This window comes from Larus michahellis, chromosome 19 (assembly GCF_964199755.1).
Source record: "Larus michahellis chromosome 19, bLarMic1.1, whole genome shotgun sequence".
Taxonomy (NCBI): domain Eukaryota; kingdom Metazoa; phylum Chordata; class Aves; order Charadriiformes; family Laridae; genus Larus; species Larus michahellis.
Window position 1 is genome coordinate 8,389,957 of NC_133914.1, and position 25,871 is coordinate 8,415,827.

The following is a 25,871-nucleotide window of genomic DNA, read 5'->3' on the forward strand; positions in this document are numbered from 1 at the left end:
GCACCCACCCCACCAAAAAAAAAAAAAAAAGATAACATATCTCAAGAAAGAATAGTTGCGTTATTTTTCTAAGCAGGACATTCAACACAGGATATTAAATACAACACTGATTTTGACCTTATAAAGCGTGAGTGAAATGAGCTACAGCCGTTATTAGGCAAGAGAGTGTCTGGGTGATCAAAGTCGGAGGGAGATGAAAAATGTATTTTTTCTTTTTTCGAAAATATCTGAAGACCAGTTTGCACCTTGAAATTCCCTCTGGTTTTCCCAGTCAGCCTAAGGGAAGCCACCAAACACTTCCTTTTTCTGCACGGAATTAATGTTTCAGCTCACATCTGCGAAGCCCCAGCACAGGAGAAGAGGGACTTTACAGCAAACGTCTTCCCTGTGCTGTGGGGACCCTGGTCTCGGCCTCCGGGCGGTGGGGTGAGGCACGCGCTGCCTGCAGAGTGACCGGCAGGACAGCGGGAGCTGAGACCAGCCCGCACGCTCTGCTGCAAAGCTCTGCAAGATTCCCCGAAGGATCTCTCGCCTGGAGGGTGGAATTTATTCTTCGGTTGGAGATACAAAAGAGCCAACATCTTTCCTTGCGCGCTGTATCGCACCAAACACATTTCCACCCACGAAACAACACCCACATTGTTTGGAAGAAAAATAAGCTGAGAGGCACCTTCTCTAGACTTTCGAAGAAAATCTATTGTAGCTACACTTGTCTCAGTCTGTCTCTAGGGAATTCTGGAGGCTCAAAAGCTTCACCGTGTGTCCTCTCCCAGCCTGGAAGTGACATGATGCTGCAGCGAATTATCATTTTTTTTGTAAATAAGATTAACAGCATGGTGGTGCAGTTTGAAAAGCCCCCATTTTCCTCTCATTCCTAAGTGAGTTGCAGCTTTGTGACTTACAGAATACCCAGCCTCTTCGGGTTCAAAAACATGTTCTATGTCTTGTATTGCAAGGGAGAATAGATGAAATGCTGCTGTCCTGGGAGTAGCCAGCTTTGTGAGGAGATGAAGTTGGGATAAAACCCTCTACAGTTTTTGGAGAAAGCATGACACTTCTTATGAGACTGACCTCAGGGCGGCAACAAGCACAAACGTTTTGAGCGTTAATGAGTTGTAGCCTGTCACACTGAGACAAGGTGGTGTAGACAGCTAAGCCTGGCTATCCGCAGCAGTAAGTGTTCAAAAATCACGAGATTAGCTGTTTTTTGAAAATAATCCAATATGTAAATTAGCCACCAGAGGGAAATGGAGACAGACGGTTGTCAATGGCTAATTTAAAATCTGTTTAAGGCCAAATGGTACCGCAAAGGGGCTGTGACTTCAGCATTGCTCTTTCAAGACCTTGGCTTTATTTGAATCGCTTTTCTATAAATGTTTGGTCGAGCCTGAACGAAGTTACTGCTTCTCCCCCAAACCAGTTTTTATTTCTCATTACCGACTAAAAACAGTTAAAACCCGCTAACTGGATCTCTCGGGAGACCTGGAGCCAGCGCTCCGGCTTCTCCCGGCTCCGGACGCGGGAGGCGGGGAGCGCGCGGACACGGGTGTCCCCTGCGGCAAGGTCAAGCCCGGGAGCGGAGCGCTCAGCCCGCGGCTGCCCCCGGACATCGGTGGGGGCTCGGTGGCTTTTCGGGGCACCCTCCGCACCCCGCTGGGTGATTTATCTTCACGCCGCCTGGACCAGCGCCGCGCCCCGCGGCCCCGCCGCCCGCCACTGCCGTGTTCCATGGGTAGGGGCGCGGAAGGGTGCGGACCCCGCCCGCTGCCGGGGCTCCCCTCGCCGCCCCGCTCCGGCCCGACGGGCAGAACCCGGGCCCGGCCCCTGGGCTGGGCGAGCCGCCGCCGCGCGGAGGAGCGGCCGGGCCCCGCGGCGGCGCGGCGGAGCGGAGCGGGACGCGCGGCGGCGGCGCGGACGAGCCCAGCCGGGGCCGCCGGTATTTAGGGCGGGCGCTGCCAGAGCCGGGCGAGAGCGGGACGGCGGGGACGGCGGGTGAGTGCTGGCGGCAGGGCCGTGCCGGGGCCGTGCCTCCGCGCCGACGGGGCGGGCTGCAGCCGCCGCCGCCGCCGCCGCCGCTTGACCCGACCGGGCGGGGGGCGCCTGCGGTGCCCCCTGGAAGTCGGTTCCCAGGGCGAGACCCGCCGCGCCGCCGGGGCTGAGGGGCCTCGCCGCGGCCGGACGGAGACCCGGCGGCCCCGCCGAGGGGCTCCCCGGTACCCGCCGCTCCGGGGAGCCGGGGGGAAAGGCCGGGGCCTGCGGCGGCATCGCCCCGGCCGGGGGCGGCGGTGGATGGGGCGAGCGAAGGTGCCGAGCCCCGGCGGAGCGGGGACGGCGGCGGCGGCGGGCGCGGGCGTTATCGGGCGGGTTCGTGTCGAAGGGGGGCTTTGCTCCCGCAGGCGATTTGGAGTTTTAAATGGATATTGCGGGTATCTTCCCCCAGGTATAGGGTGATACCGGGTAAGTGAATCGACCACTTTAAAAGTATGATTTTATGTGGGGGGAAGCTTTGGGTGAGCGCGGCCTGGATATCTGCCCTGTTATGGTTGTCCCAGCATTATCCCGCACCATCCTGGTGTGGACACCACAAGTGACCTGGCTGCCTGGTTTCTTCCGCATTCGGGTATGATGGTGACCAAGCGTCACCTCCATTTAGGTGCTAGCTCAAAGCTGGGCGTCTCCACTGTAATGTCGTACGCCTGCAGTCCTCACCTTTGTGTGCGTACGTACATGCTGGGATGCAAGCCAGGATTTCCAGGACAAAGCCCACCATTTTCTCACCTGGAGCCCATGCACTGCCACCATGTCACATGTTGCAGCCAACGATGAATGTGAACCAGTTTTGGTACTACAGCAAAGAGCAGGAGCCCGCCAAGGACAAGGGCTGCCAGCGCTGCCCTGTGATCATGAGATGGTCCTGATTTTTCCAGGATACTGTGGGCAGCAGCGCATGGGACTTGAACAAGGACTTCACGGAGAATAAAGTTTCCCCAGAAAGGCAGTCCCTTTCCCAGTTGTGAGCCTGACGCAAACCCCAAGGAAGAAACTTTCTTCACAAAACTACGTGGACAGCAGGCTTTGGAGCGATGAGAATTACTTTGCCAGTAATTGTAACTTCCTCATCGCAGGAACTGTTGTCAGTGGAGTATTAAACGGATTATTTCAGGAAGCAATGTCTGGGATCCGTGAGTTCCTCAACACAGAATGGCTTTTGTTTTTCATGTTCTCCCCAAAGTTAAGGTGGCATCATAAAAAAGGATTTAGGCCGTACGTCGTGCATGCTTCTCAAATATTAAAATGAACAAATATCGGACAAATTGTCAATGTGTTGGTTTTCATGTTGCCTGTAACGTTTTCTGGTTTTCCCATTTACTCCCATGTCCTGATGGTCTCAGAGTAGTATCTTCACCAGAGATGACTTACCCACTTTTCCCAAAATCACAGTTTGTTTTGTCTTCTTTGCAGCTGATGGTCACTCCCCGTATCACACTTGTGATGGGCTGGGAGGAGATAGAAATTGAGCACGTGTAACGCAGGCATGTGTGAGTAAATGGCAGAGAATAAGGAAATAAAATAAAAAATCAAACCATCTCTGTGGTGCGAACAATGCTGATTTGCAGCTTTCCTAGAAATCTGGGAAGAATGTTTCTTAAATTGAGAGATGTCAAAATGCAGGAAGCTGCGAGGGACCTGGCTACTCTCGGTGTCTAACACAGAATGAGCACGATGTCAGTGCATTGTCCTCACCTAAATGCAGAACAAAAAGCAATGGCAAAGGTAACAGTCTTCTTGCACGCAAGGCAATGCAGTTGTCTTGGAGCCGCTTGCCTGACTAGAGTTGTCCTACTACATACAGCTCCAAGGGGAACCATCCGGATACAAAAAGTTAGCATAAAAAGTTGACCGGTCTGTCTTTTGCCTTTTGAGTAAAGATTCCTTTCTGCCCCCTTGGCCACGCGCTCGGAGGTGCACGTGAAGAGAGACGCCCTTCGGAGTGCGCACCAGTTACAATCCGCTCTCCATCGTCCCCAGAGCTGCAGCGCAGGACCCAGCTGAGATGTTCCTTCTGGCTGTCCCGCCAGCTCCCGGCCTGCCTGTTACCGACCCTCTGTGAGCACAGAGGCATTGTGCAGAGGAGAATTTAGAAATTTTACCGTCTCTGAGCTCGTTGAAATTGGGGTGGCGAGGGGAGTTTATTTTAAACCAGGGGAAAAATAAGCATCGTCATTGCCATAAACCCTGTAGACTGTTCGGCATATTTGCCCAGGTTTCTGTAGCTGGAGAGCTCTTAACAGGTCATCTGTGGGAATGCTACTTCATAGTGCCTTACAAATGTTCAGGAATAAAAGGAACATGCGTTGTGTGTCAGGCGACCTTGTGTCTGTATCTTAGAAGGTGAGTAAGAAGGCAGAGGAGTGCAACACAGTTCAGAGTGCAGTGAGAGAGGAAGGTGGAAAATTAGTAGGGAGCAATACTCAGAAAGCCAGGGACATGGGAGAAACACCACAGGGGTTCACGCAACGGGCTGTCAAAGACAACTCTTTGGTGTAGTGCTCTGCCTGGCACAGTTATGGGGAGTTCCTTAGAATCCTAGAATCATAGAATCGCTGAGGTTGGAAGGGACCTTTAAGATCATCAGGTCCAACCTTTAACTACCCTGACAAAAACCACTTCTAAACCATGTCCCTAAGTGCCCCATCTACCCTTTTTTTAAACACCTCCAAGGATGGTGAATCCACCACCTCCCTGGGCAGCCTATTCCAATGTTTAATAACCCTTTCAGTGAAAAAATGTTTCCTAATATCCAATCTAAACCTCCCCGACATAACTTGAACCTGTTTCCCCTTGTCCTATCACTTGTCACCAGGGAGAAGAGGTCAGCCCCCATCTCTCTCCACTCTCCTTTCAGGTAGTTGTAGGGGGTGATGAGGTCTCCCCTCAGCCTCCTCTTCTCCAGGCTAAACAACCCCAGCTCCCTCAGTCGTTCCTCATAAGGTTTGTCCTCCAGACCCCTCACCAGCTTTGTATCCCTTCTCTGGACACGCTCCAACACCTCAATGTCCCTCCTGTAGCGAGGGGCCCAAAACTGAACGCAGTACTCGAGGTGGGGCCTCACCAGTGCCGAGTACAGGGGGATGATCACTTCCCTAGTCCAGCTCACCACACTGTTCCTGACACAGGCCAGGATGCTGTTGGTCTTCTTGGCCACCTGGGCACGCTGCTGGCTCATATTCAGCCGACTGCCCACCTTCCTCCTGTTCGTGCTCTGAAAGGGTGGCGGCTGGGAGCTCTGGTGTACCAATGCCACCCAGGGACAGCTGTTGTAAGCGGCTGTCATTCCTCACCAGTCTGCGCTTGAAGGCAATAAAAATTACCTGAATTCCTCTGCCCACGTGGAGCAGCACAGCACCCAGTGCTGAGTCCTGAGCCAGTTCTGGATCTGAACTGTGATGTTCTGTAAAGCTTGCCCTGTCTTGGGTTTTTGTTCATTTTGAATTGGCTAAGTTTACACTGTATTGCAGTTGAAGAAAATTCTTATGTTTTGCACCATTTTACACAGGGTAGACTTACCTGATCGATTTTGCTTCCCCAGTGCTGAATTGGTTATTGGAAATCGCATTCCAGAAAGGTTGTTTGACCTGCTCTTAAAGACCTTCTGTGACAGAAATGTCACAGTGTCCCCAAGCAATACTTGAAGAGTTTCACTGCCCTTACCACCCGCAAGGTTTTCCTAATGGCTCAGTCTTCCTTGCTGCAGTTAACTCCCTCTCCTTTCAGCGATATTAGTCCCAGCCACGGGGAACAGACTATTCCTTCCTGTTCTGCATCAGGCTTTCATGCATACAGAGACTGTTGAACGTCTCCTTCAGCTGTGTCCTTTCTGGCCCAGACATTGCTGTTCATTCACTTTATTCTCATACCTTTGCTTTTCTGATGATTCTCACTGCTTTCCTCTTATCTATGTCCCTATCTTCTTGAGAACGGTGCCCAAAGCTGAACACAGGGCTCCCGTCTGGCCGTGTCCAAGGTGAACACAACAACATCTAGTCGAGGTCTTACTCCTAGTCACACACCTGCCAAGGTCTTGGCCATTTTGCCAAGGCACAATACCAGCAATGCTGCTGGCAGCGCGCGTCGGTGCTGCACTGTGCAGAGCTTTTACTTAGCACTTTTACTTTTACTCACCGTCACACAGTAGGGCAGCTGCTTGTTTCTACCTGAACTAAATGCCTTGCACTTGTTCTTAAACTCGAGTTTAACCTTCTTCGCCCTCTTACCTAGTATGCTGGAACCCCTCCGGCGTCATTGCACTGGATGAAGCATGCCATCCCCTTCACCACCCAAACCACGGCTGAAAGCGCCAGCTGCTGGCCCTCCTTGTTCCCGTCGCGGTAGAATTGCTGCGCGTTTCGTTCTGCAAGCGTGTAGGTTAAACCCCTGTGCGCTCTCTGACACATCTGGCTGCCAGCTCAAGGCGAGATCATTCCAGCAAAAGTTGTTAACCAGTTTCTGCCTGAGTTGCCTCCAGGACAGAGGGTAAGGGGAAGCGGGATGGATGAGTGCTTCTTCCAACAAGTGTAAGACAGTGTTGGCAGTATGGGGGATGCTCTGAGTAAATGTCTGAGTAAAAAGGCAGGTCAATTCTACCATCATTGCTTGCATTTTTAAGGATTGACTGTTTACTTAAGTGCAGGTATTAGCACATCAACCGATGCTTTCCAAATCCCTTAACAGGCAAAGCTGTAGGATACTTTCTGGAAAAAATGTAATTCTTGTTGACTTCTGGACTGGGGAAAAGGTCAGGCAAGGAAAAAATAGCTAAAGCATAAAAGTGCAACATGGTGCATATGGATGGCCCTGAGAAATCCTAGTGCACCACTGTGCTCGGAAATGAAGTCTTATGGGAATGGCTGCGCACACTGCAGCCAAGTTAAATAAAGCATCAATAGGTGATGTGCAGAGCTGAACTGAGCAAGGATACTTGGGATGAGATCTGCAAGAACGTTTCCTTCTTTGCGTCTCTTTCAAGCACTTATCGTTGTAATCCCAGCCGATTTTAAAAGCGCCAAGGCTTAAGCGCCGAGGACTTCCTTGAATGCACTGGGCTTTTCCAGAGCACTCGGTATGAGCCCAATTCCCATTGCTCAACATTTTGTTGACTTTAAAATAAAGGAATTAGGACATCATTAAACACTCGGAAAAGTCTGAAAGCAGCCCAGAGGCACTCTTTAAGAGTGATCGCCCGTCCCTTTCTAAACCAGCTTCAGTGCTCTGGGGCAGGTACTCGGGAGACCCTGGCTGATCTCCCAGCCCTGCTCCGTCTCTCCTGCTGTCCGCCACTGCTTACAGGCTCCAGGCAAGGCTGGGAGCTTTAAGCTGGGCTTTGAAGTGCCGGAGTCACTCCAGGCTTCCTTTGCAGGTGTTGGAAAGAAATGGGCACCACCTAGAACAGGCTTCTGGGACAGGAGGGAAAAGTAATCACCTCCACAGAGGGAGCCTGAGATGATCAGCCACTCTTTAAATGTCAGATGTGCCGGGTCAGGCCTTCTGCATCAGTTAGAGCATCCAGATCAGAGTCAGTGTCGCTCTGCTTGTCCCAGGTCCCACCTTGCAGGCACTTGGACACGGTCTGCGTTACAATCTCACACCCTGCTGTATTTCCCTGGCCCTCTCAGTTATACGACATCGAACGATAATGGGCGTGGCCACGTGAGAAAGAAAAAGTTTACAGGAGATTTTGCATTGTGTGTGTTTCTCATCTGTAGGGCTGAGGGAGTCTAGGTAATGTCAGGTCTAAGTGCTCTAGCCCCTGCTCCCTCCAAAGCAATTGTCGGTAACATACTCTGGAGTATGTTTTTGCAGTGTAGTATTTGCCAGCATCACTGACCACTAAATCCCAACCTTTCTCTTCGATAAGTAATATTTATGCTATAAGGTGTAACAGCAGTTTTAACTTGGTATTTAGCAATGGGTTGGATAGCTAATACAGGCTAGCTGCCTATAAAGGCAAGAGAGAAAAAATATCAATACTTTCTTGAAGGCTGAGCAAAAACGTAAGGTGGGGAGAGGGGAGAGAAGGTGTTGAACATTGCCAGGATTTCCTTGCTAATTATCATAGTTGCTTATTTAAAATGGGGAATGTTTTGTATACAATTTATCATATAGACTACTGTTCTCTATATCAAAGAAATGAAATAGACCTGCCTGATTTACTTTGAAATAGTCACAATGATCCTAGCAGTAGAGATCTAGCTGTGCTGCGTGACCCGTGCTGGAGGGAACATGCGCAATGTCACCTGGACGTCTGTGGGAACATGAACTCCTTTGTACCAGCTCCCCTTACAGTCAGTGACGAGAGGTGCTCGGCTGCCTGTCGGGGCTGACCAGCTCTGGCTGAGTTTTAGGTGTCCGCGTCGACTGCGATGAATCCCACCTTAACTTTATTTTGTGATGCATCACTGAAGTAGGGGACAAGGAGAGGAATGCTAAAAACAGTGCTCATATTACGGATTTTATAACCGCTGGAAAATGTTATATCCATAGCAAACAGAACGGATACATCAGTATAGACCTAATGTAATAAAGCAAAGAAAATACTTTTTCTAATAAATAGCTTAGAAAATGTACAGTTCGTTGTATTATGACCAACACAGTACAGTGTTATTGATCAACAGTTAATCTATTACTTCTGGTATTTGAGGTTTGTAATTTCCCCATATTGGTTGGACAACACATTAAGCCCACACTGAATTCGGAAATGCTGATGAAAACAGTGCAAAGAAAGGTCAGCAGGGTGCAAATTAGCCACGACTGGCGTATTAGAGCTCTGTTTCTTGAAATATATTCCTGTATTAAAAAGTTGTTTGGTGCTGATGTGAAGTACACCCGAGATCTCAAAAGCATCTTGAATGATGAGAATAACCGCTCTGCCCCGTAGCACAGCGGCCTTGCTGCTCCCTAAACACACGAGAGCTTCAGGTGCAAACTCATGCTCCTGTTGATTCAGCTCAGAGTCTGAAGAACTTCTAATGATTTATTCTACTAACACAAGGGCCTGCAAAAATCGGGCATCAGGATCCCGTGTGAAATGTCAGTGCCAACGGCTCCCGGGACGCAGGGAGGTGTGGGAAGGGCTGGTGCGCGCCGATGCAGGTGCCTGCGCTGGCAGGTGCCTGCAGGTGTGTGCGCCGCCTGCCTGGCACGTAGGCGGGGGACTCACCCTTCGTGCTGTGCTGCGAGAGGCACCCCCCGAGAGCCTGCCGGGGGGCAGGACCCTGTGCGGTCAGCCCCCAGCACACAGCCCTGGCCTGAGGCTGGGCAAGAGGAGGCTGAGAGCAGGGCAGTGCCTTTTTCCTCCTGCCAGCAAAAGTTGCCCCGTGCTCTACAAAGCTGAACCTTGCCCAGCCCTCCCTGTCTGGAGCTGGGGCCAGCGACGTAGGAACCGTCACCCTGCCGCGCACGTCGTGGGGGAGAGCACAGGAGCCAAGACGGAGCTTGCCCTAAGTGCTGCATGGTGGTACCGGGGCCTCAAGGGCTGCCGCTACCTGCAGGTGCTTTTGGCTTCTCCCCAAAACTGGGACGGCCTTCCAGCTCCTGATCTTTGCTTGGGCAGAAAACAAACGAGCAACTGCCGTTGTACTCATCCCTCCCTCCCAGGGATGCAGCGGTTTGTCTCAGGGCAACGGGGACACTTGTGTACACTCCCCGTGTTTGGCTCCGAGTTTAGCTTGTGTAGCCAGTGTGGAAATCGTCTCCTCATCGTGTGAGGACACCTGTTCTAGATTACTCTGCTTTCTTTTCAAGGTGCCAAGTGTAAATTCAAAAAGCACATTATCTTGTGCATAACGGACAGCAGCTAACCAAGCTCCCGCTGCAGTTCTGAAACTAATCCCCCCAATGACTTTTCTTCTTTATCTGTGATGGCAATGTGGCAGTCTCTTCAGTACACAGTGCAGCCCAATCCTACTTTATCGTCCAAGGTACATATATATTTTATTTCCTGTCAGGTTTATTCTATGCTATTGATAGCTTTTGCAAAATGTTATGTATTCCAGGCGGCTTAATCCAAAGCTATGAAACTGGTTAGGACTATGGTTACCTTTGCAGCATATCTAGTCTTTATATTGATGCATGCAAAGCTACTCACATTGCATTTTACAGATTTTACCTTTTTTTTTACTTTTACACAGATTCTTTTCTGTGGATCTCATTTCTCAGTGCCTAGACTATGGCATTGCCTTGGTTTTCTCCCAGAAGCTGCATCCTGATTTGATTACGATCTATGGAGTGGCAGATTCCTCTAGTTTATTCTAAATCTATTTAGGATAAATATATTTATTTGTCTCCAAGGTTCTCATCTCCAAGTTGGACTCTGCAGATACTCTTACGCTGTGTGCTTGAGTCAATTGTCCCAAATATGCGAGAACTTATTCAAAAATTTCTCCCTCTCTTGATTTCTCCTATGAAATGTAGCTTTCAAAGGTGTGATTCCTGTTAGGAGTCCGATCTGGTGTTTGTCAGCTCACACAGGGAGTAGCTTTATTAGTGGTCAAGGTTTCAGCATGTTGGAATATACCTGTTTTATTTCGGCAAGACAGTGGATTCTACATTAAAATGAAAAACTAGAATTGGTCACAAAAAGACAGCACAGCAAATGGATTTTCAGTAGTTTGCTGAAATTTAGCTCTGGTCTCAGCCACCCCTTTGCAATCCCCCTGGTTGTTACCCAGTTACAAGGGGAGAGAATGAATTCCCCAATTCCTCCAATTTCAGTGTGGACTTAAAAGGAAACGTTTGGCTTATTAAAAGACATTTCATCGTGTTCTCCTTTTTTCCTGTTCTGTTCAGTGAAAGAGCAAATCCATTTCAACGTACTTGCTTTTGTATATACTATTTACCTCCAACACGGGTCTGGGCGCACCGAAGTGTTCTCTTTGCAGCTTGTCCCAAGGCGTCGTCAGCTGCACCGTGAAGCTGCTGTCTGCAAGGATCACCCTCTCCTCCAGAAATGGTAGCTGTGCTCCAGAAAGGACAGAAATGCGTCATGACTTTGTTTGCACTCTGGACTGATCATCTTTGGCGCTCCTCGGCAGTCTCTCCCCGCGCAGAGGCCACACGATGGCACTCTATTCTAACGAGCTGTGGTGCCGTGCAGCCTCCCGCTTGCAAGTTGTCCTGCCTTGTCACGGTTTGTCACTTGGTTTCTCCTTCAGCTTAACCAGGCTAGGGACCCTCCCCTGCTTCCCTGCCCTCGCTGTGTTAGTTTAACGGCAGAGCTGGAACGCAAAGCGTCTTTTTGAAAGAAGTGCCTGGTTTTAAGAAAGGACCCTGAACTATGAAGCAGTCCCAGTGGTTATCACCGATAGCTAAAGCGTGTTCTCTTTTTCTCTTTTCACATCGAATGTGTGTCTCGCTTCACCTTCCAGACCCTCAACTGAGCTTTCTCTTTGTCTGCTAAGTTAAATAGCACTGTCTAAAATTGCCTCTCCATTTAAATACTTTTCCCTCTGATTAAGTTGTCTTTCCTCTTTCCTTCTTTTTTGACGAATGAAAAACAATCTCTCCAGGATATCAGGACATGATGACACATCTCCTCACCCCCATGGACTTTCCCAGGAGCCACTGAATGTGTGGACACAGGAACTGACCAAAAGGTTCCTCCCCTGTGCAAACTTCAGCACTGTTGGAGGTGTAGAGACGAGGGGCATGGTCAGCCCAGATCGCATCTAGGGTGGAGGAGAGAGGCGGTTGCAGAGGGCAGTTCTGTCCTCTGGTGGTCCTGCAGTTAGAAGGTGCCATTCTCTCCCCTCTGGCTCTCCTGACTCTGCTGCTTGCTGTGGTTTATCATCGCTGTCAAATATCTTCACTCCAAGGTCACTCTGCGCCTTGGTTTCTCATCATCCTCACTGCATGGGTCTATGTTTGCCCCATCCTCCCTCAGCTGCCAAACCTGCATGCCACTCTGGATATGGCTGAACCACCGGGACAGCAGTGTGGGTCAGCCAAGGACAGCTTTGGCCTCCTTTGCTCCCTGCTGCTCCTGACTGCCCTTGTAGGATGCCTTGCCTGCAAGCATCCAACACAACCCTGCAGTTCGCCCCACGCGATGCATTGTACACGTGCTGTGCTGTGAAAACCTCCCTCTGATAGGCTGTGACATCACCTTCAACTTATTTCAGGCATTTTGAACGGAAAAAATACCCACAGCCGATGGCCAAGGGTACCCTGTGAAGCTCAAGCAGAGACGGGCCAAGGACAGTGCTGATGCAGCCAGCTCACCCGAGAGGATCTCCATCTTGAGAAGTGGGGGTGAAAAACCTCCCATGTCCTGCATGGTGGGGGCCAGAGCGATGACGTGGGCCGATGCCCACAGCACCGCAAACGCAACTTTAGGCACCACAGCTAACGGCCTGCAATTACCCAGACTGTAAATTGCACATACTGAAGACAATAACACTATCTAGAGGTGATAACATCATCAGGTTCTACTCGGTGCTCCTCACGCTCCGGAGATCATATAAAATCTGCCTAGGCAAACTTCGCACTGGGACGTGGCTCCCAGCTGAAGGTGCCGGATGGCCTCGTCCTCTGTCCGGGCTCCCAGTGGTTCAGGATGTCTGTGTCCGATCAATGCATTGGTGTTCTGTGTTTCTTAATATGCAGCTACATGTATGACCTTGTACTTGACTTAATTTAATGACTACTTGAAATTTAATCTTATTTTTCTTCAGTGCGTGTACTTTGAACATGACTTTTTTTTTCTTTTTTTTTTTCAACAGGAAAATAATTTACCTTTATTCAGGATTTTTTCTTGACTAAAAGGTAACTTAATTGAAATACTAAATTATTGGGAAGACATTCATTTTAGCTAGAAGGTAACTAAAATTCATTACATCCTAATATACTAATTCTAACTGGAGTCCCGTTCCTAATTTTTTTTTGTTGTATCAGTGGTGTTGATCACCAACTCACACAAATTAAGTAACAGTTTCCGACACAGGCATCACAGGGAAGTACATTCAAGGAAACTTTTAGAAGTAGGTTCAGAGTCCCCGATTCCTAAACACATATGTAAGCGTGTGAGTCTGTGTTCTCAGTAGCTACTGAATTTGATGGTTATTTATAGTATATGAAGTGTGTATCCGCAGCAGCGCACTGCCTGACGGTTTTGTTCACGGAGTCCAGGAGCTTCCAGCCAGCTGAAGCGCATCACAGTTGTGTTTAGAAACTGCACTCTGCTTGTTTGTTGGTTGTTTTTTTTTTTAATTCTGCATACATATTTTACACTTCCGTATGTTATACTGCGTAGCGGCACCTTACTGCTTGTAAGGGAAGGATTGTTTTGACAATTTATTCTGCATAAGTCCATAGCCCTTGGTGGTAATTTAGCACACAGGGAATATATTTTAATGTCAGCACAGTGAACATCCAGGATAAAGCTCTAAGTAGGGAACAAAAATTCTGTCAGGCCCATGCGCTCTCATAATCTGTTTTAATCTGGAACCAATCAATAATATTGACGAGCTGCCCCGCACGATTATTGGTACACCTCTGATAGATGCTGCCTTGCCAGTCAGGATGGACACGAGCTGCTCAACATGCTATATGTACTTCTGAGTGAAAGACTCACAATCAAAAGACTTTGTCTGTATGCACAAGTGCAGGATTTTATTAAATTTACGAATATATGCTACTTAAGGTTCTGAGGACCCCAGTAAAAATCCTGCAAGATGTGTCTGTTGCGGGGTTTAGAAACCTGACCTGGAGCTACTTTTGAGAATTACTTTCAGTGACGACAGCCTTATTTGTGGGGCAGCAAACAGCCAACGCACCCTTCCCGAGCACGCGGTGAATACCTGACTTGCAGCATTTTTGTAAAAACATTGGTTCTTTTCCTTTGGCGATCGCATCACAGTACATCATGTACTTATAAAAATTAATTCTGTAACTCAGTATTTGTTGAGGCATTGCTTAGTTTCAGTAAGACTTTCTCCCAGTGTCAGGCTGTCCTGCTTACTGGTATGTTGAACTTTAATCCTTCATTTGAACTCTAGACTAGTTCATTTGACTGAAAATACCATGTTTCACATCAGATTTTTTTTTCCACAGTGATGGACAGCTGTTGGAAGCAGCAGGACTACTAATGGATTTGTTCACGCACAGGTGAGTGGGTGATGCGCACTTCGTTTTATTTCACATCGCTGGAATTGTTCTAACGCTGAACAATGGCTGATACTTGCAATATATGGGAAAGGCTCGATGGCATTTTTCGCGGTAACTGAAATCAAGATTGGACTTGGCTTTAGTTTTTAAGTATTACAGTCATTGTCTTTAATATTGCTAATCAGTCTGTGTGGTTGTTTTGGTTTAGATTTTCACCAGCGTGGGATGTGCGATGAGCCCAACATTCAGGTAAAGAGATTTCTCAGACTCTTGACAGTGACAGCTCTGAAGGGAGCTATTACTGACTCAGAGAGTTAAAGGGATGGTAAAAGTATGGGGGAAAAAACAAACCAGAGAAGAGAAAGGAACTATATCACAGAGAAACAAGGTTAACCTGAACTCCCTGTTCACTAAAAAGAATTTGGAGGATGTTTACGAGTGGAACCTTTATTTCTGGCCGAAGCGAACAAGAGCAAATCTTCACAATCAGACAGTGCTCACCTAAAGACCTTGGTGCCCCTCAAGATCCAAACTGGAATGATGCCAGCAGGGGTGTTCACCCTTTGCACCTGCCAACGGCAAGATAGCTGCTGTGATACCAGCTCCCAAAGAGATGCAGGCAACTGCTTATCCACAAGCCTGATGTGTGCACCTGGACAGTTTGCAGAAATTATAATAAACAATAGCATTACTGTACACATAGTAAATATGGTGCTTTGGAGAATGGTCAAACTGGCTTTTGTAAAGGTAAGCTATGCCTTACAAATCTGTTGAAGTAATTGCAAAAGCAGATGAGTATATGGATTGGGTGAAGTCCAACTGATATAATTACTTGGACTCTCAAGAGACTTTTGACAAGGCCCGTTGCCAGGGACTCTTAAAGATAAATAAAGAAGGCTCAGACTACCCAACATATTAAGTGGTCTGGAAAGTACACGAATAGCAGGGTGATGACATCTGGTGATGAAAAAAAGCTCTTTAGGGTAATAAGGACTGACTGTTCAGAGTTGCAAAGAACCTTAGCTAAAAAAGTAGGAGAAGGAATACAATACAGATAGGTGTAAAAAGTGAGCAAACAGGAACAAATGCTGATGTTACCATTCATGGCTTTGGAATTCTATTAATTGGGACCGTTCTGTGGAAATGTCAGATCAGTGCTACGCGATGATTAAAAAGGCAAAGTAAGTCTCAGGAATCACTAGGAAAGAAACTGAGAAGAGAGCAGAAAATACCATTACGCTGCAGTATAAATCTGTGGTGTATTCACATCTTTAACACTGTTTGTGGTTCTGGTCCCTCTGTCTCAAAAAGAATGTATTGGAGTTGGGAAAGGATCAGAAAAAGGCAACTGGCTTGAGCTGAATGTATGGGCCATTGTTGGTGACAAGTGACTGGATTTGATGAACTTTGGTCACTATGGCCGTTCTTATATTAAGAAATTCTTATAAGTTGAACCTTTGCTCTGTGTCACCAAAATGGTCATTAGGAAGAGGGATCAGCCTTCCTTTCAATAAAAAAATCAAGAAAGTAATAGTCTAGCGTGAAATATGTGACTCTTCTAAGGTCCCCTTATTGGAAAAATACACCTCAAAAGAAAAAGCATCTCTAAAAATAAGTTTGACTCACAGAAGGTGGATGTTTGTAAAAAAATTGAACACACAAAACCAAAAAGTGTTGTTTCTTACGTTATGATTCCGGAGCTCCTCAAGAGAGGCTGTTTGACACCACAGTTAGTGTTTCACATAGAATGTATGATGCTCTTCCTCCACAGATTCCTACTCGAGTGACTCTCAGTTCTGTGTCAGATGCCACGAAACTGCACCAGTTATGACTGTTAGAGGCTTTTCTCCTTGATGGTTGAGAAAAGGCCAGCCTGGTGATTATCTTCTTAGAGAAGTCCGGCATCTCTCTCGTTAGCCCAAAGCCGTTCATGACCCATATTCAGGGTCTCTTTCACATAAGCTTGGGCTGGCATGATGTGTCATTCTGGTACTCGTGGCTGGATCTGAGCGAAAGGTCTCAAGGGAATGTGTTTTAGGATGTTTTCTTCAGGTTTGTAAAGATTTCAGGTTACACTAAGTGAATCTAACAAAAAGCATGGAAAGTCTGTAGGTTGTATACTGTGAGACCTCAACTTCCAGAACTCTTGTATCATCGTTCTGGACTAAAACATTTGCTTTCTTTTTCCAGATCCCCTTAGCAAGTCTAGTGTTCCTCTTTTGAGGGAGTCATCACTCCACAAATCATTACAGTCATTCGCCATGTGCATGATAAGGAACATCTCAGTACTTGGAACATGCTGTGAGCTTCAGCACCAACGTATTGAATTCCGGTACCCAACACCTGAGTTCAGCATTTGAAGACTGAATGTTGAACAGAAAACCTGAATGGTCTGGAGGAATAAATGAAAACGGACATCTGCACTTTTTGAAAAGAGGTCTTGATTTACAAATCTGGCAGAAATTAAGTTTACAGAAGGAATCCAGGCAGTATTGTTTTATATCTTGGGTACTGTCCTAACAAAGCGTCCCTTATAAATATCAAAACCACGACATTCAGCTGTTAGAGAGGAAGGGAAAATACTCTTGAGGATAGCTTTGTCCCAAGCCCAGGGGCATCCATTACATGCCCAGATGTTTCTTTTTCGGACTTTCACTCTTCAGTATTGATTTATGCACTTCACAGAAGATTTGTTCAGAAAGGAGGTGTGAATAAAAGATAATAAAGAATGATTTAGTCATCTGCAAGGCGAAAATGAAACCCACCTAAATTCCTATCACATATAGTACCACTTGTATTGTTATACACCAGAATTGTGTCTGGATGATTATGTTAACATTTTGCTGTAACAATGATGTCATTGATGTGATGTGATGGAAAATCTAGCTTAGGAGCATGCTGTGTAAGCTGAAGTTTTCAACAAGCAAATATTTCTTCAGTGTTGGACTCTAGTATGAAAAGTTCTATTTCAGCAAAAAAGTAAGCGTCTTTCTTCATCGTCCCAGAAAGATTACACTGGAAAGTGAAAAGTGAAATCAGAGCAGAGGATGACTCAGTATAACCATTCAGCAGAGCTCTCTCTCCAGAGCCCAGCAAATAAGTCATTAAATTTCACTGAAACACCGCTGGCTTTGGATGAAAGGACCCTGTTAGGGATGAAGATTTCACTGTCGGTCCTTCTGTCTGTTATAACTTTGGCAACGATCCTTGCAAATGTTTTTGTTGTTATTACAATTTTTCTGACCAGAAAGCTCCACACACCTGCAAATTACCTCATTGGCTCCTTGGCAGTGACTGATCTTTTAGTGTCTGTCCTAGTAATGCCCATCAGTATTGCTTACACTGTCACCCACACGTGGGCCTTCGGCCAAGTGTTGTGTGATATCTGGTTATCATCAGACATCACGTGCTGCACAGCCTCCATCCTACACCTCTGCGTTATTGCACTGGACAGATACTGGGCTATCACAGATGCTTTGGAATATGCCAAACGCCGGACCGCTGGCCGAGCAGCGCTCATGATTGCCGTGGTCTGGATGATATCTATTAGTATTTCTGTGCCACCATTTTTCTGGAGGCAAGTGAAAGCTCATGAAGAAATTGCAAAGTGTACTGTGAACACAGACCAAATTTCCTACACAATTTATTCCACTTGTGGAGCTTTCTACATCCCAACTGTGCTCCTCCTGATCTTGTACGGTAGAATTTATGTAGCAGCTCGATCCAGGATTCTGAAGCCACCCTCATTATATGGGAAACGCTTTACTACTGCACACCTGATTACCGGCTCTGCTGGGTCTTCCCTCTGCTCCATTAATGCAAGCCTTCATGAAGGGCATTCCCATTCAGGTGGATCTCCAATATTTATCAATCATGTTAAAATAAAACTGGCAGATAGTGTCCTAGAAAGGAAAAGAATTTCTGCTGCAAGAGAAAGGAAAGCCACCAAAACTTTAGGCATTATTCTGGGAGCTTTCATTTTCTGCTGGCTGCCTTTTTTTGTCATGTCCCTTGTCCTACCAATCTGCCAAGATGCTTGTTGGTTTCATCCCATCCTACTGGACTTTTTTACGTGGTTAGGTTACTTAAACTCATTGATCAATCCAGTCATTTATACAGCTTTTAATGAAGAATTTAAGCAGGCTTTCCAAAAACTAATACATTTCAAAAAGTGTTCGTCTTGATCCTCTCCTGTTGTGTTACCGACCCTTGTGCAATCTGGCAGCCTACCTGGAAACTTTCTGTGCTTTTATTCCTGAGGTACGGAGTAGTAATTGCCATCTCTGCTGCTACCCTGTGCTGTGCATGTAACTGGGAACTTCTTGCCAATTTGGTACTTTCTGTCTGGAATTCTGTATCCCATAGCAGAACTTGTCTGTGGTCTCTGCAGTGATCGTTTGTGTATGTAAGACCAACACATGAAGCAAGCTTTGTAACGAGTGGAGGAGCATGAAGCAGAGAGCAGAGTTTGTACAATGAGATGACACGTTATCCAATTCTGCCATGCCTTTGTAACCTGATGGGAGGAAAATGGGTGCATATTTGCAGGACATCGGTATTTCTGCTGTATGTTATTAACAATTTATGTAGGCTGAGAAAGTTTCTGGAGAACAGGATCTGATGTCTACATTTTCTATGGCACGTATGTTATCTATTTGAAACTGATAAACCCTGTAACTTTTTCAGAAGTTGTGTGACACAGCTTGACTATAAGCAGCAGGGCATAGAAGCCATAGCATGTATGTAAGTTCTGTTCATGAATGCTGCATTTGAAGCTCTGCTTTTGGTGAACTGTAGAAAGAAGACAATTTATTTGAAACAATTTTTACATATTTTATCATGAATAGAATAGCCAGTGCAGAAATACTACAAAATAAATAGCATGAAAATTATTGAAAAATATCTCGATCTTATGTTTCTGTTATTTAATTTTTTAATACATAATGCATAACTTGGAGCTGTAGGCTCCCTTCTGGGCTGCCATCCCTGTATCCAGGCCAGTCCCGTCTTCTGCCCTCGTGGGACAGCTGGTATGGCACCGCCAGTGCAGCGTTGGTCTGGTGGTAGCTGAGGTACGGTATCACAAAAGGTTGATATAACCACCTCTGCTAGAATAACGGGATATACAGTCTCATACTGGGCCTGCAGCAGGGCACCTATGTGACTACATGAAATCTGGAGAGATACAACTCCTGGATCCTTCAGGGCCTCGTCACTCTAAAGAACCATTTGTGGAGCCTGGGGGAAGGTCTCCTAGCCTAACATAGGACATGGCATATTCCAGAACATTGGCATCTTCTAAAGCAGGCAGACAAGCAGCCAGTTCCTCCTCAGAAGACACAGTCTGTGTTATTTTGCAACAACCTTTTCCATCATGGGTCTGGGTGATACAGGTCTTCCTGGACAGCAGTGGCCCACAACAGGGTTTCAGTCAGCCGTTGAGCTCATGTGTTTCAAGAGCTGATGTTTAAAAACAGGTTTTGTGCTTCTGGGCCCACATCACTGGAGCTCTTCACATCCTCTACCAGCTGTTCAAGGATTTGGAGGAGCCTTTCTGTTTGACATTGACTGCTTTTAAACTGACCCAGCAGTGCTGCCTGCAGTGGCTGACCCTCAGAACAAAGAGCACCCTGGGAAGTTTCCCATAGGCATATAGCATAAGCACTAGTATGAGAGTGCCCGTAATATATGATATCCCCTCATTCCCTCAGGAATCCTCTCCTGTCCCCCAACAATTTAACCTGGGAGACAGTCCCAGCCTGAAGAGTGTGTACCTCCAGAAGTCACGGGACCAGATCTCTGTAGACTTATTTTCATGCCATAGGCAAAGGTTTCCTGTCATGAAGACACTGGGGGTTTTGGATATCTGAAGTTTCTCCTCTTTTTCCCCAATCCTCTTTCAATGCTGTCCATCTTGCCTGCACCCTGTACTTTCTGGACCCCTTTGTCTACCGTGCTCATGTGGCACAGCCCAGTGACCTGAGGGGCCCAGGGTACAGGGAGACGGTCACACAGATTTAACTGCACAAACATACCGGTTTTACAGCTTGAAAACAGAAAAGACCCAACTAGGGCAAGTGAATAAAGGACAAACCAAGTAAATGATAGTGAGGGTTACAGTCGGAACCCAGAATGAAGGTCTGAGTTCCTCAGAGACTCGAATGAATCGAAGATGGTTTCTCCGCCTCCGCTCCAGCAGCCTGGCCAGCATAGTGGTGGTGTCTTCTGCTTTGTACCAGCCTCTGCTGAGAACTATAGGCTGGACTTCCCACCATATGGCTTCATGCTGCCTAAGGCTGGCCTTGCCTTCAGCCAGGTCCCTTATGAACTACTGATTCTCTTCCTATATTATGTTTCAAGATGTCATGCTAGCAGTGAGCCCTCAGGTCGCAGTGTTCCTGTGAAAACTTGGCAGCAAGGCTGTCACTGGGTTGTCCAAATGATGCTGAATTTTGGTCTGCATTTCACTTAGGGACCTTCTCCACAGTGTCCTTGAGGTGGCATCATGCCTGGTTCTAACCTTGAAATCAGAGCCTTGGAGCAGCTCATGCCAACATCTCATTAGAAATACTCATCGAGGCAATGACAGCAAGTGTGTCATTCCTTGATCAGATCTGGGGACATGCAATACAGAGAATCAGAGTAATTCAGGTTCGAAGGGACCAGGCTACTCAAGGTTCTCTTCAGCCTTCCAAGGATGAGGATGCACAACCTCTCTGGGTAACCTGTTCAAGTGCTTGACCGTCCTCATGGTGAAAAAGATTTTCCTTATATGCAGTCTGAACCTCTCTTTTTTCAACGGATGTCTATTGTCTCTCAGTCTCCCAACAGTCACTTCCTCCTAGGTCCTGGGGGAGCTGCTGTCAGGTTCCCTCAGAGCCTTCTCTTCTCCAGACCGAGCAAGCCTGGTTCATTCAGCTCCTCCCTCTGCATTCCTGGGGCAAGTTCTCCAGTCTCTTGGCCATTCTGGTGTCCCTCCATTGACCTCACTCTGGTTTAGGTATGTCTTTCTTGTACTTAGAGGCTCCAAACTGGACACAGTATTCTAGATGTGGTCTAAGAAGGACTGAGTAGAGTAGGATAATCACTTCCCTTGATTTATTAGCTATGCTTCTGACAATATAGCCTTCTCTGCTGCCAGGGCACACTGCTAGCTCCTGCTCAGCTTGCTGTCTACCAAGACCCCCAGGTCCTTTCCAGCAGAGCTGCTACCCAGCCAGTCAGTCCTCAGCTTGTGTCATTGCAAAGGGTTCTTCCTTGCCTGATGCAGGATTTTGCATTTGTCCTTGTTGAATTTCATAAGGTTCCTGTTAGGCCCTTCCTCCAGCCTGTCTAGGTCCCTCTGAATAGTGGCTCTGCCCCTGAGTGTATGCACGGGACCCTCCAGCTCAGTGTCATCTGCAGACTTGAGTGCACTCTGTCACCTCCTCCAGCCATTGATAAAGATATTAAACAGGACAGGTCCTAGGAGTATTCTGGAGTATTCTGGAGTCCCCTCCAGTATTCTGCTTGTTACCAGGCTGTCCACCCATCCAGACCACAACATCCCAAATTGGATACACGGATAATGTGGGAGTTATTGTTGAAAGCCTTGCTAAAGTCAAGGTAAATTACACTCCTCTCTGCTCATGTACACCTGCAGTCAATGTATCATACAAGGCAATCAGCCTGGTCAGGCATGATTTACCCTTTGCAAATGCATGCCTGCTGTTCACCTTCTTCTTCACTATACTCCTGCTCAGATCCAGCCTCCTGAGGCAGTACAACCAAAGGCCGCATCTTTGCCATTCTTTCTCAGACTGTTCAGACTGTGGTGTTGTTACTTAGAGAAAATCTCTGGGCAGGGTGGCACAGAAGCAGGAGCCTGAAAGACGTCAGTCTGAGTGACCTCTGTAGCACCTCGTAGCTTAGACTACAGACCACAGGGAAGAGTGTCTCGGAGAACAAGAGAAGGAGGGGACCACATGGTTTATGTCTGCTATGTGAGGAGTTCTAATTAATAAATAATGTTTCCCTGCTATATCTTTACAGCTGTTTCTAAGTAGTCAGTGGATTGAGATTTCTTCACTATTGTGAACAGTCCCAGAGAAGATGGCTCAAATGGATTAAAGACCAGTGGGCAAATGGAGGTAGGGTTTGTAGAAACCCAAGGGTATGTAGAAACCCAAGTCTTAGGGAAGTCCCTAAAGAAAAAGGCTTCCTCTTCATCTCATCCCTTTGGACTGAGGGATATTATCTCTGCTTCTGTGCCAATGTTCTGAGCCTGCTCTTTGTGCAGGACGTGGTGTGCTCTGTTTCTTCCAGCTATTCAGATGGGCATCTGGAACCTAGCAAGTTGATAGCACCCACCATCCTTCCTTCAGTGCTACCCACCACCTTCAGTGGTGCCCAGTGATAGGAGAAGAGGTAACGGGCACAAACTTGACCATAGGAAGTTCCATCTCAACATAAGGAGGAACTTCTTTCCTGTGAGGGTGGCAGAGCCCTGTCACAGGCTGCCCAGAGAGGTGGTGGAGTCTCCGCCTGGAAGCGTTCCTGTGCCACCTGCTCTAGGTGACCCTGCTCTGGCAAGGGGTTGGACTGGATGATCTCCAGAGGTCCCATCCAACCCCTATCATTCTGTGATTCCCATAACTCCTGGATCATGAGCTGCTTGACTTTCCCCAGGCCTATGATAGTTCCTAACTAGAAAATTTTGCCCTCTTTGCACATATACAAATGAATCTGGGAAGAGGGAAAGGAGAGGAGGACCTTGACAGTACAGTCCAGAATTTAGAACGTACCTAGAAAGCAGATAACACAGGGCCAAGTCTGTTCTCTAATAAGTAGTAGGTGGTTTATGCACAGTAGAATTACTTCAGCAGGTGAAACTGCGAACTTTGTCCTTTGGTATCTGGGGAGTGACATTGTTTAACAATAGGCTTCCCAGCAGAGCATTCTGGTCACTGACTCAGGGGGGTGGCATTTCCAGGAAAGAGCCTGGTTGACATCAGTACCCAAAGCCAAGGAAAGTTCCCAGCTGAGAATCCTGGGACAATATTGACCCTTGAGGAACGCCACTCCTCACTGGTTTCCACTTGGACATTGAGCCATTGACCACAATCCTTTGAGTGCGGACATCCAGCCAGTTCCTTATCCACCAAGTGGTCCATCCATCAAATCCGTGTCTCTCCAATTTAGAGACCAGGATGTCGTGCGGGACAGTGTCAAGCGCTTTGCATAAGTCCAGGTAGATGATGTCAGTTGCTCCCCCCTTATCTACCAATGCTGTGGCAACATCATAGAAGGCCACCAAATTTGTCAGACATGACTTGCCTTTGGTGAAGCCATGTTGGCTGTCACCAATCACCTCCTTATTTTCCATGTGCCTTAGCAGAGATTCCAGGAGGATCTGCTCCATGATCGTGCCAGGCACAGACGTGAGACTGACTGGCCTGTAGTTCCCTGGGTCTTCCTTTCTTCCCTTTTTCAAAATGGGAGTTACGTTTCCCCTTTCCCAGTCAGCGGGAACTTCACCAGACTGCCATTCTCTGCCATTCTCATTCATTCCCATTGCTCTATCTGGATCAACTACGCTTTTGTCCTTTTCCTGTCTTGCCTACTCTTGAAGATTTCCAATGATGAATGTAATGGCAAAATACAGCATAGGATGATGATTCACTACTATTCTTCGGGCTTTTATAAGACGCTGTTTAATTCAAGAGCAAACAAATTAGGCCCTTTCATTGATTAGATTATAGTCTAATTTAAAAAGGCACATGGTCTAATTTTACACCATTCTGAATGCTGATAAATATTTGATACAGTGCTTCAGGAACTCAGAAAAAAATTATATGGAACTGGCACAGGAAAACACTACCTAAACATCATAAATGAAAGATAAATGACACCCCATAGTCTCTGAGTTGAAAAGAGGAGGCTATCATGTCTCAGAGATCAATGTCCGTATTTACCATGTCATTAATGCTCTGTGGATCAGTCAAGAGTACACAAATGCATTTCACAGAAGGTAGATGAGGGCTGCATGATTTCTAAGTGCCTCTCCAGTGAAGCTCTTGCAGTATTGAGCACACAGGTAAGTTAAAACACATTTTTTTATTTGTACAGAAGTATATATTGGGGTTGTCCCAGCAGATAGTTATTTCCATGATAATGTGGAAATTATTGAAAACAGAAGAAATAGCTAAATAAAAGTCAAAGCACATGTGTTCACTGCAGCACCTTGCAATTAAATTTCAGCGCAGGTTATTCCTACAACTGGAGAAGGGGATGAGCATCTGCAATGAGGAGTCACCATGACTGAAGGCTGGCAAGACAACGAAGGTGGAAGCTGATCATGGTCATGGAAAGTGTGTGAGTTGAAGCAATACTGCTATGCATACCAATCCAAAGATGCTTCCTTGTGAGTGGAGTAGGGAGGAACAAATGTCGTATGTGTAAGACTACTCCCTCCGCAGTAAACCTTCAGAGCCCTTGAAGGAAAGTCAGGAGGGATGGCTGTAGTTATGGTTCCTGTGCAATTTCCATTATGACAATCCAGCTACAAGTGCTCAGTAGCTCTTATCACTCAGAGGTGAGGAATTCCCAACAGCTTCAGCAAAATTCATTTAACTTTTCTGAATTCTGTTTTGAGAAGCCAAGATGCTTCTGTTGAAAATGCCAACGACCAGGCACATTCCATGCACTTGTCAATAAAAAATTTTGCATTTAGATTTCATCATGGGTGACCACAGAAGGAAAATAACAGTAGGTTAGTATATAGTGAAGATAAGAGCCCTCTCAGCCAGATTTCCTCTAAGCTGCCTTGTTCATATACACACCACATCCAGCTTCTGGTGATAACAGGCACATTTTCACAGCAGTTGTGTTGCCAGCATCTGTTACTGAGAGGGTGGCCCTTTTCCCTAGCTGCTGAGGTCCCTCCGAGTAGCAGCCCTGCCCTGCAGCATAGCAATAGTTCCCCCTGATCTGGTACTGTCTGCAAACTTGCTGGGAGTACAAGACAGCTCATTGTCCAGGCCATTAATAAAGACACTATTGACCTATGAGTGTGCATCTGTGAAGAACGCCCTAGCAACTAGTTGCCCCTTCAGCCCAACTGTTCAGCTAGTTTTTCATTCACTTCACACTCCACTTACCCAGTCCAAATCCCGCCAACTTGCCTACAAGTAGACTGTGGGACACCATGTCAAAGGCCTTGATAAAGTCAATGCTAAAATCAATCACTACAACATCCAGTGTCCTCCTGTTGCCCACACAGGCTGTTGTCTCATTGTAGAAGTTAATCAGGTTCGTCAGACACAACTGGCCCTTGGTAAATCCCTGCTGGCTGCTCCCAGTCACTTTTTCGTCCTTGATGTGCTTGGAAATAGCTTCCAGGAGGATATGCTGTCCAGTCTTCCCAGGGACTGAGCTGAGGCTGACCAGCTTATAGTTGCCTGGATCCTCCTTCTTGCCATTCTTGACAACAGGTATGACATTTGTCTTTTTTCATCATCAGGAACTTTTCCCAATCACCAGGGCTTTTCAAAGATGATAGAAAGCAATCTTCAAATTACAATTCCAAGCATGCTTGGCACCTTCAAATGCTTCCCGTCTGGTCCCATGTGTAGGCCTAATTCAGCGGACATTTTTAAGACGTCTGCTCCAGGAAGGGGTGAAACACTCCCTAAACTCAACTGACTTTAATGACAATAGCAGGAATAGCGTGG

At 46.9% G+C, this 25,871-nt stretch overlaps 1 protein-coding gene across 7 annotated transcripts; it reads left to right on the plus strand.

Moving 5' to 3' along the window:
• The first annotated feature begins 1,586 nt into the window (after window positions 1–1,586).
• Window positions 1,587–19,036, plus strand: HTR1D (5-hydroxytryptamine receptor 1D). 7 transcript variants are annotated; one of them, XM_074563203.1, is made up of 5 exons: window positions 1,587–1,992; window positions 12,777–12,872; window positions 14,107–14,160; window positions 14,369–14,409; window positions 16,351–19,036. In XM_074563203.1, exon 5 carries the CDS (start codon window positions 17,208–17,210, stop codon window positions 18,342–18,344), a length of 1,137 nt encoding a protein of 378 aa, XP_074419304.1. In that variant the 5' UTR covers window positions 1,587–1,992; window positions 12,777–12,872; window positions 14,107–14,160; window positions 14,369–14,409; window positions 16,351–17,207; the 3' UTR covers window positions 18,345–19,036. The 7 variants fall into 7 exon arrangements, with proteins under 7 accessions (XP_074419304.1, XP_074419302.1, XP_074419307.1 ...); XM_074563201.1 differs by having other exon boundaries at window positions 12,777–12,819; XM_074563205.1 differs by lacking the exon at window positions 1,587–1,992 and adding an exon at window positions 11,271–11,789.
• Window positions 19,037–25,871: the final 6,835 nt, after the last annotated feature.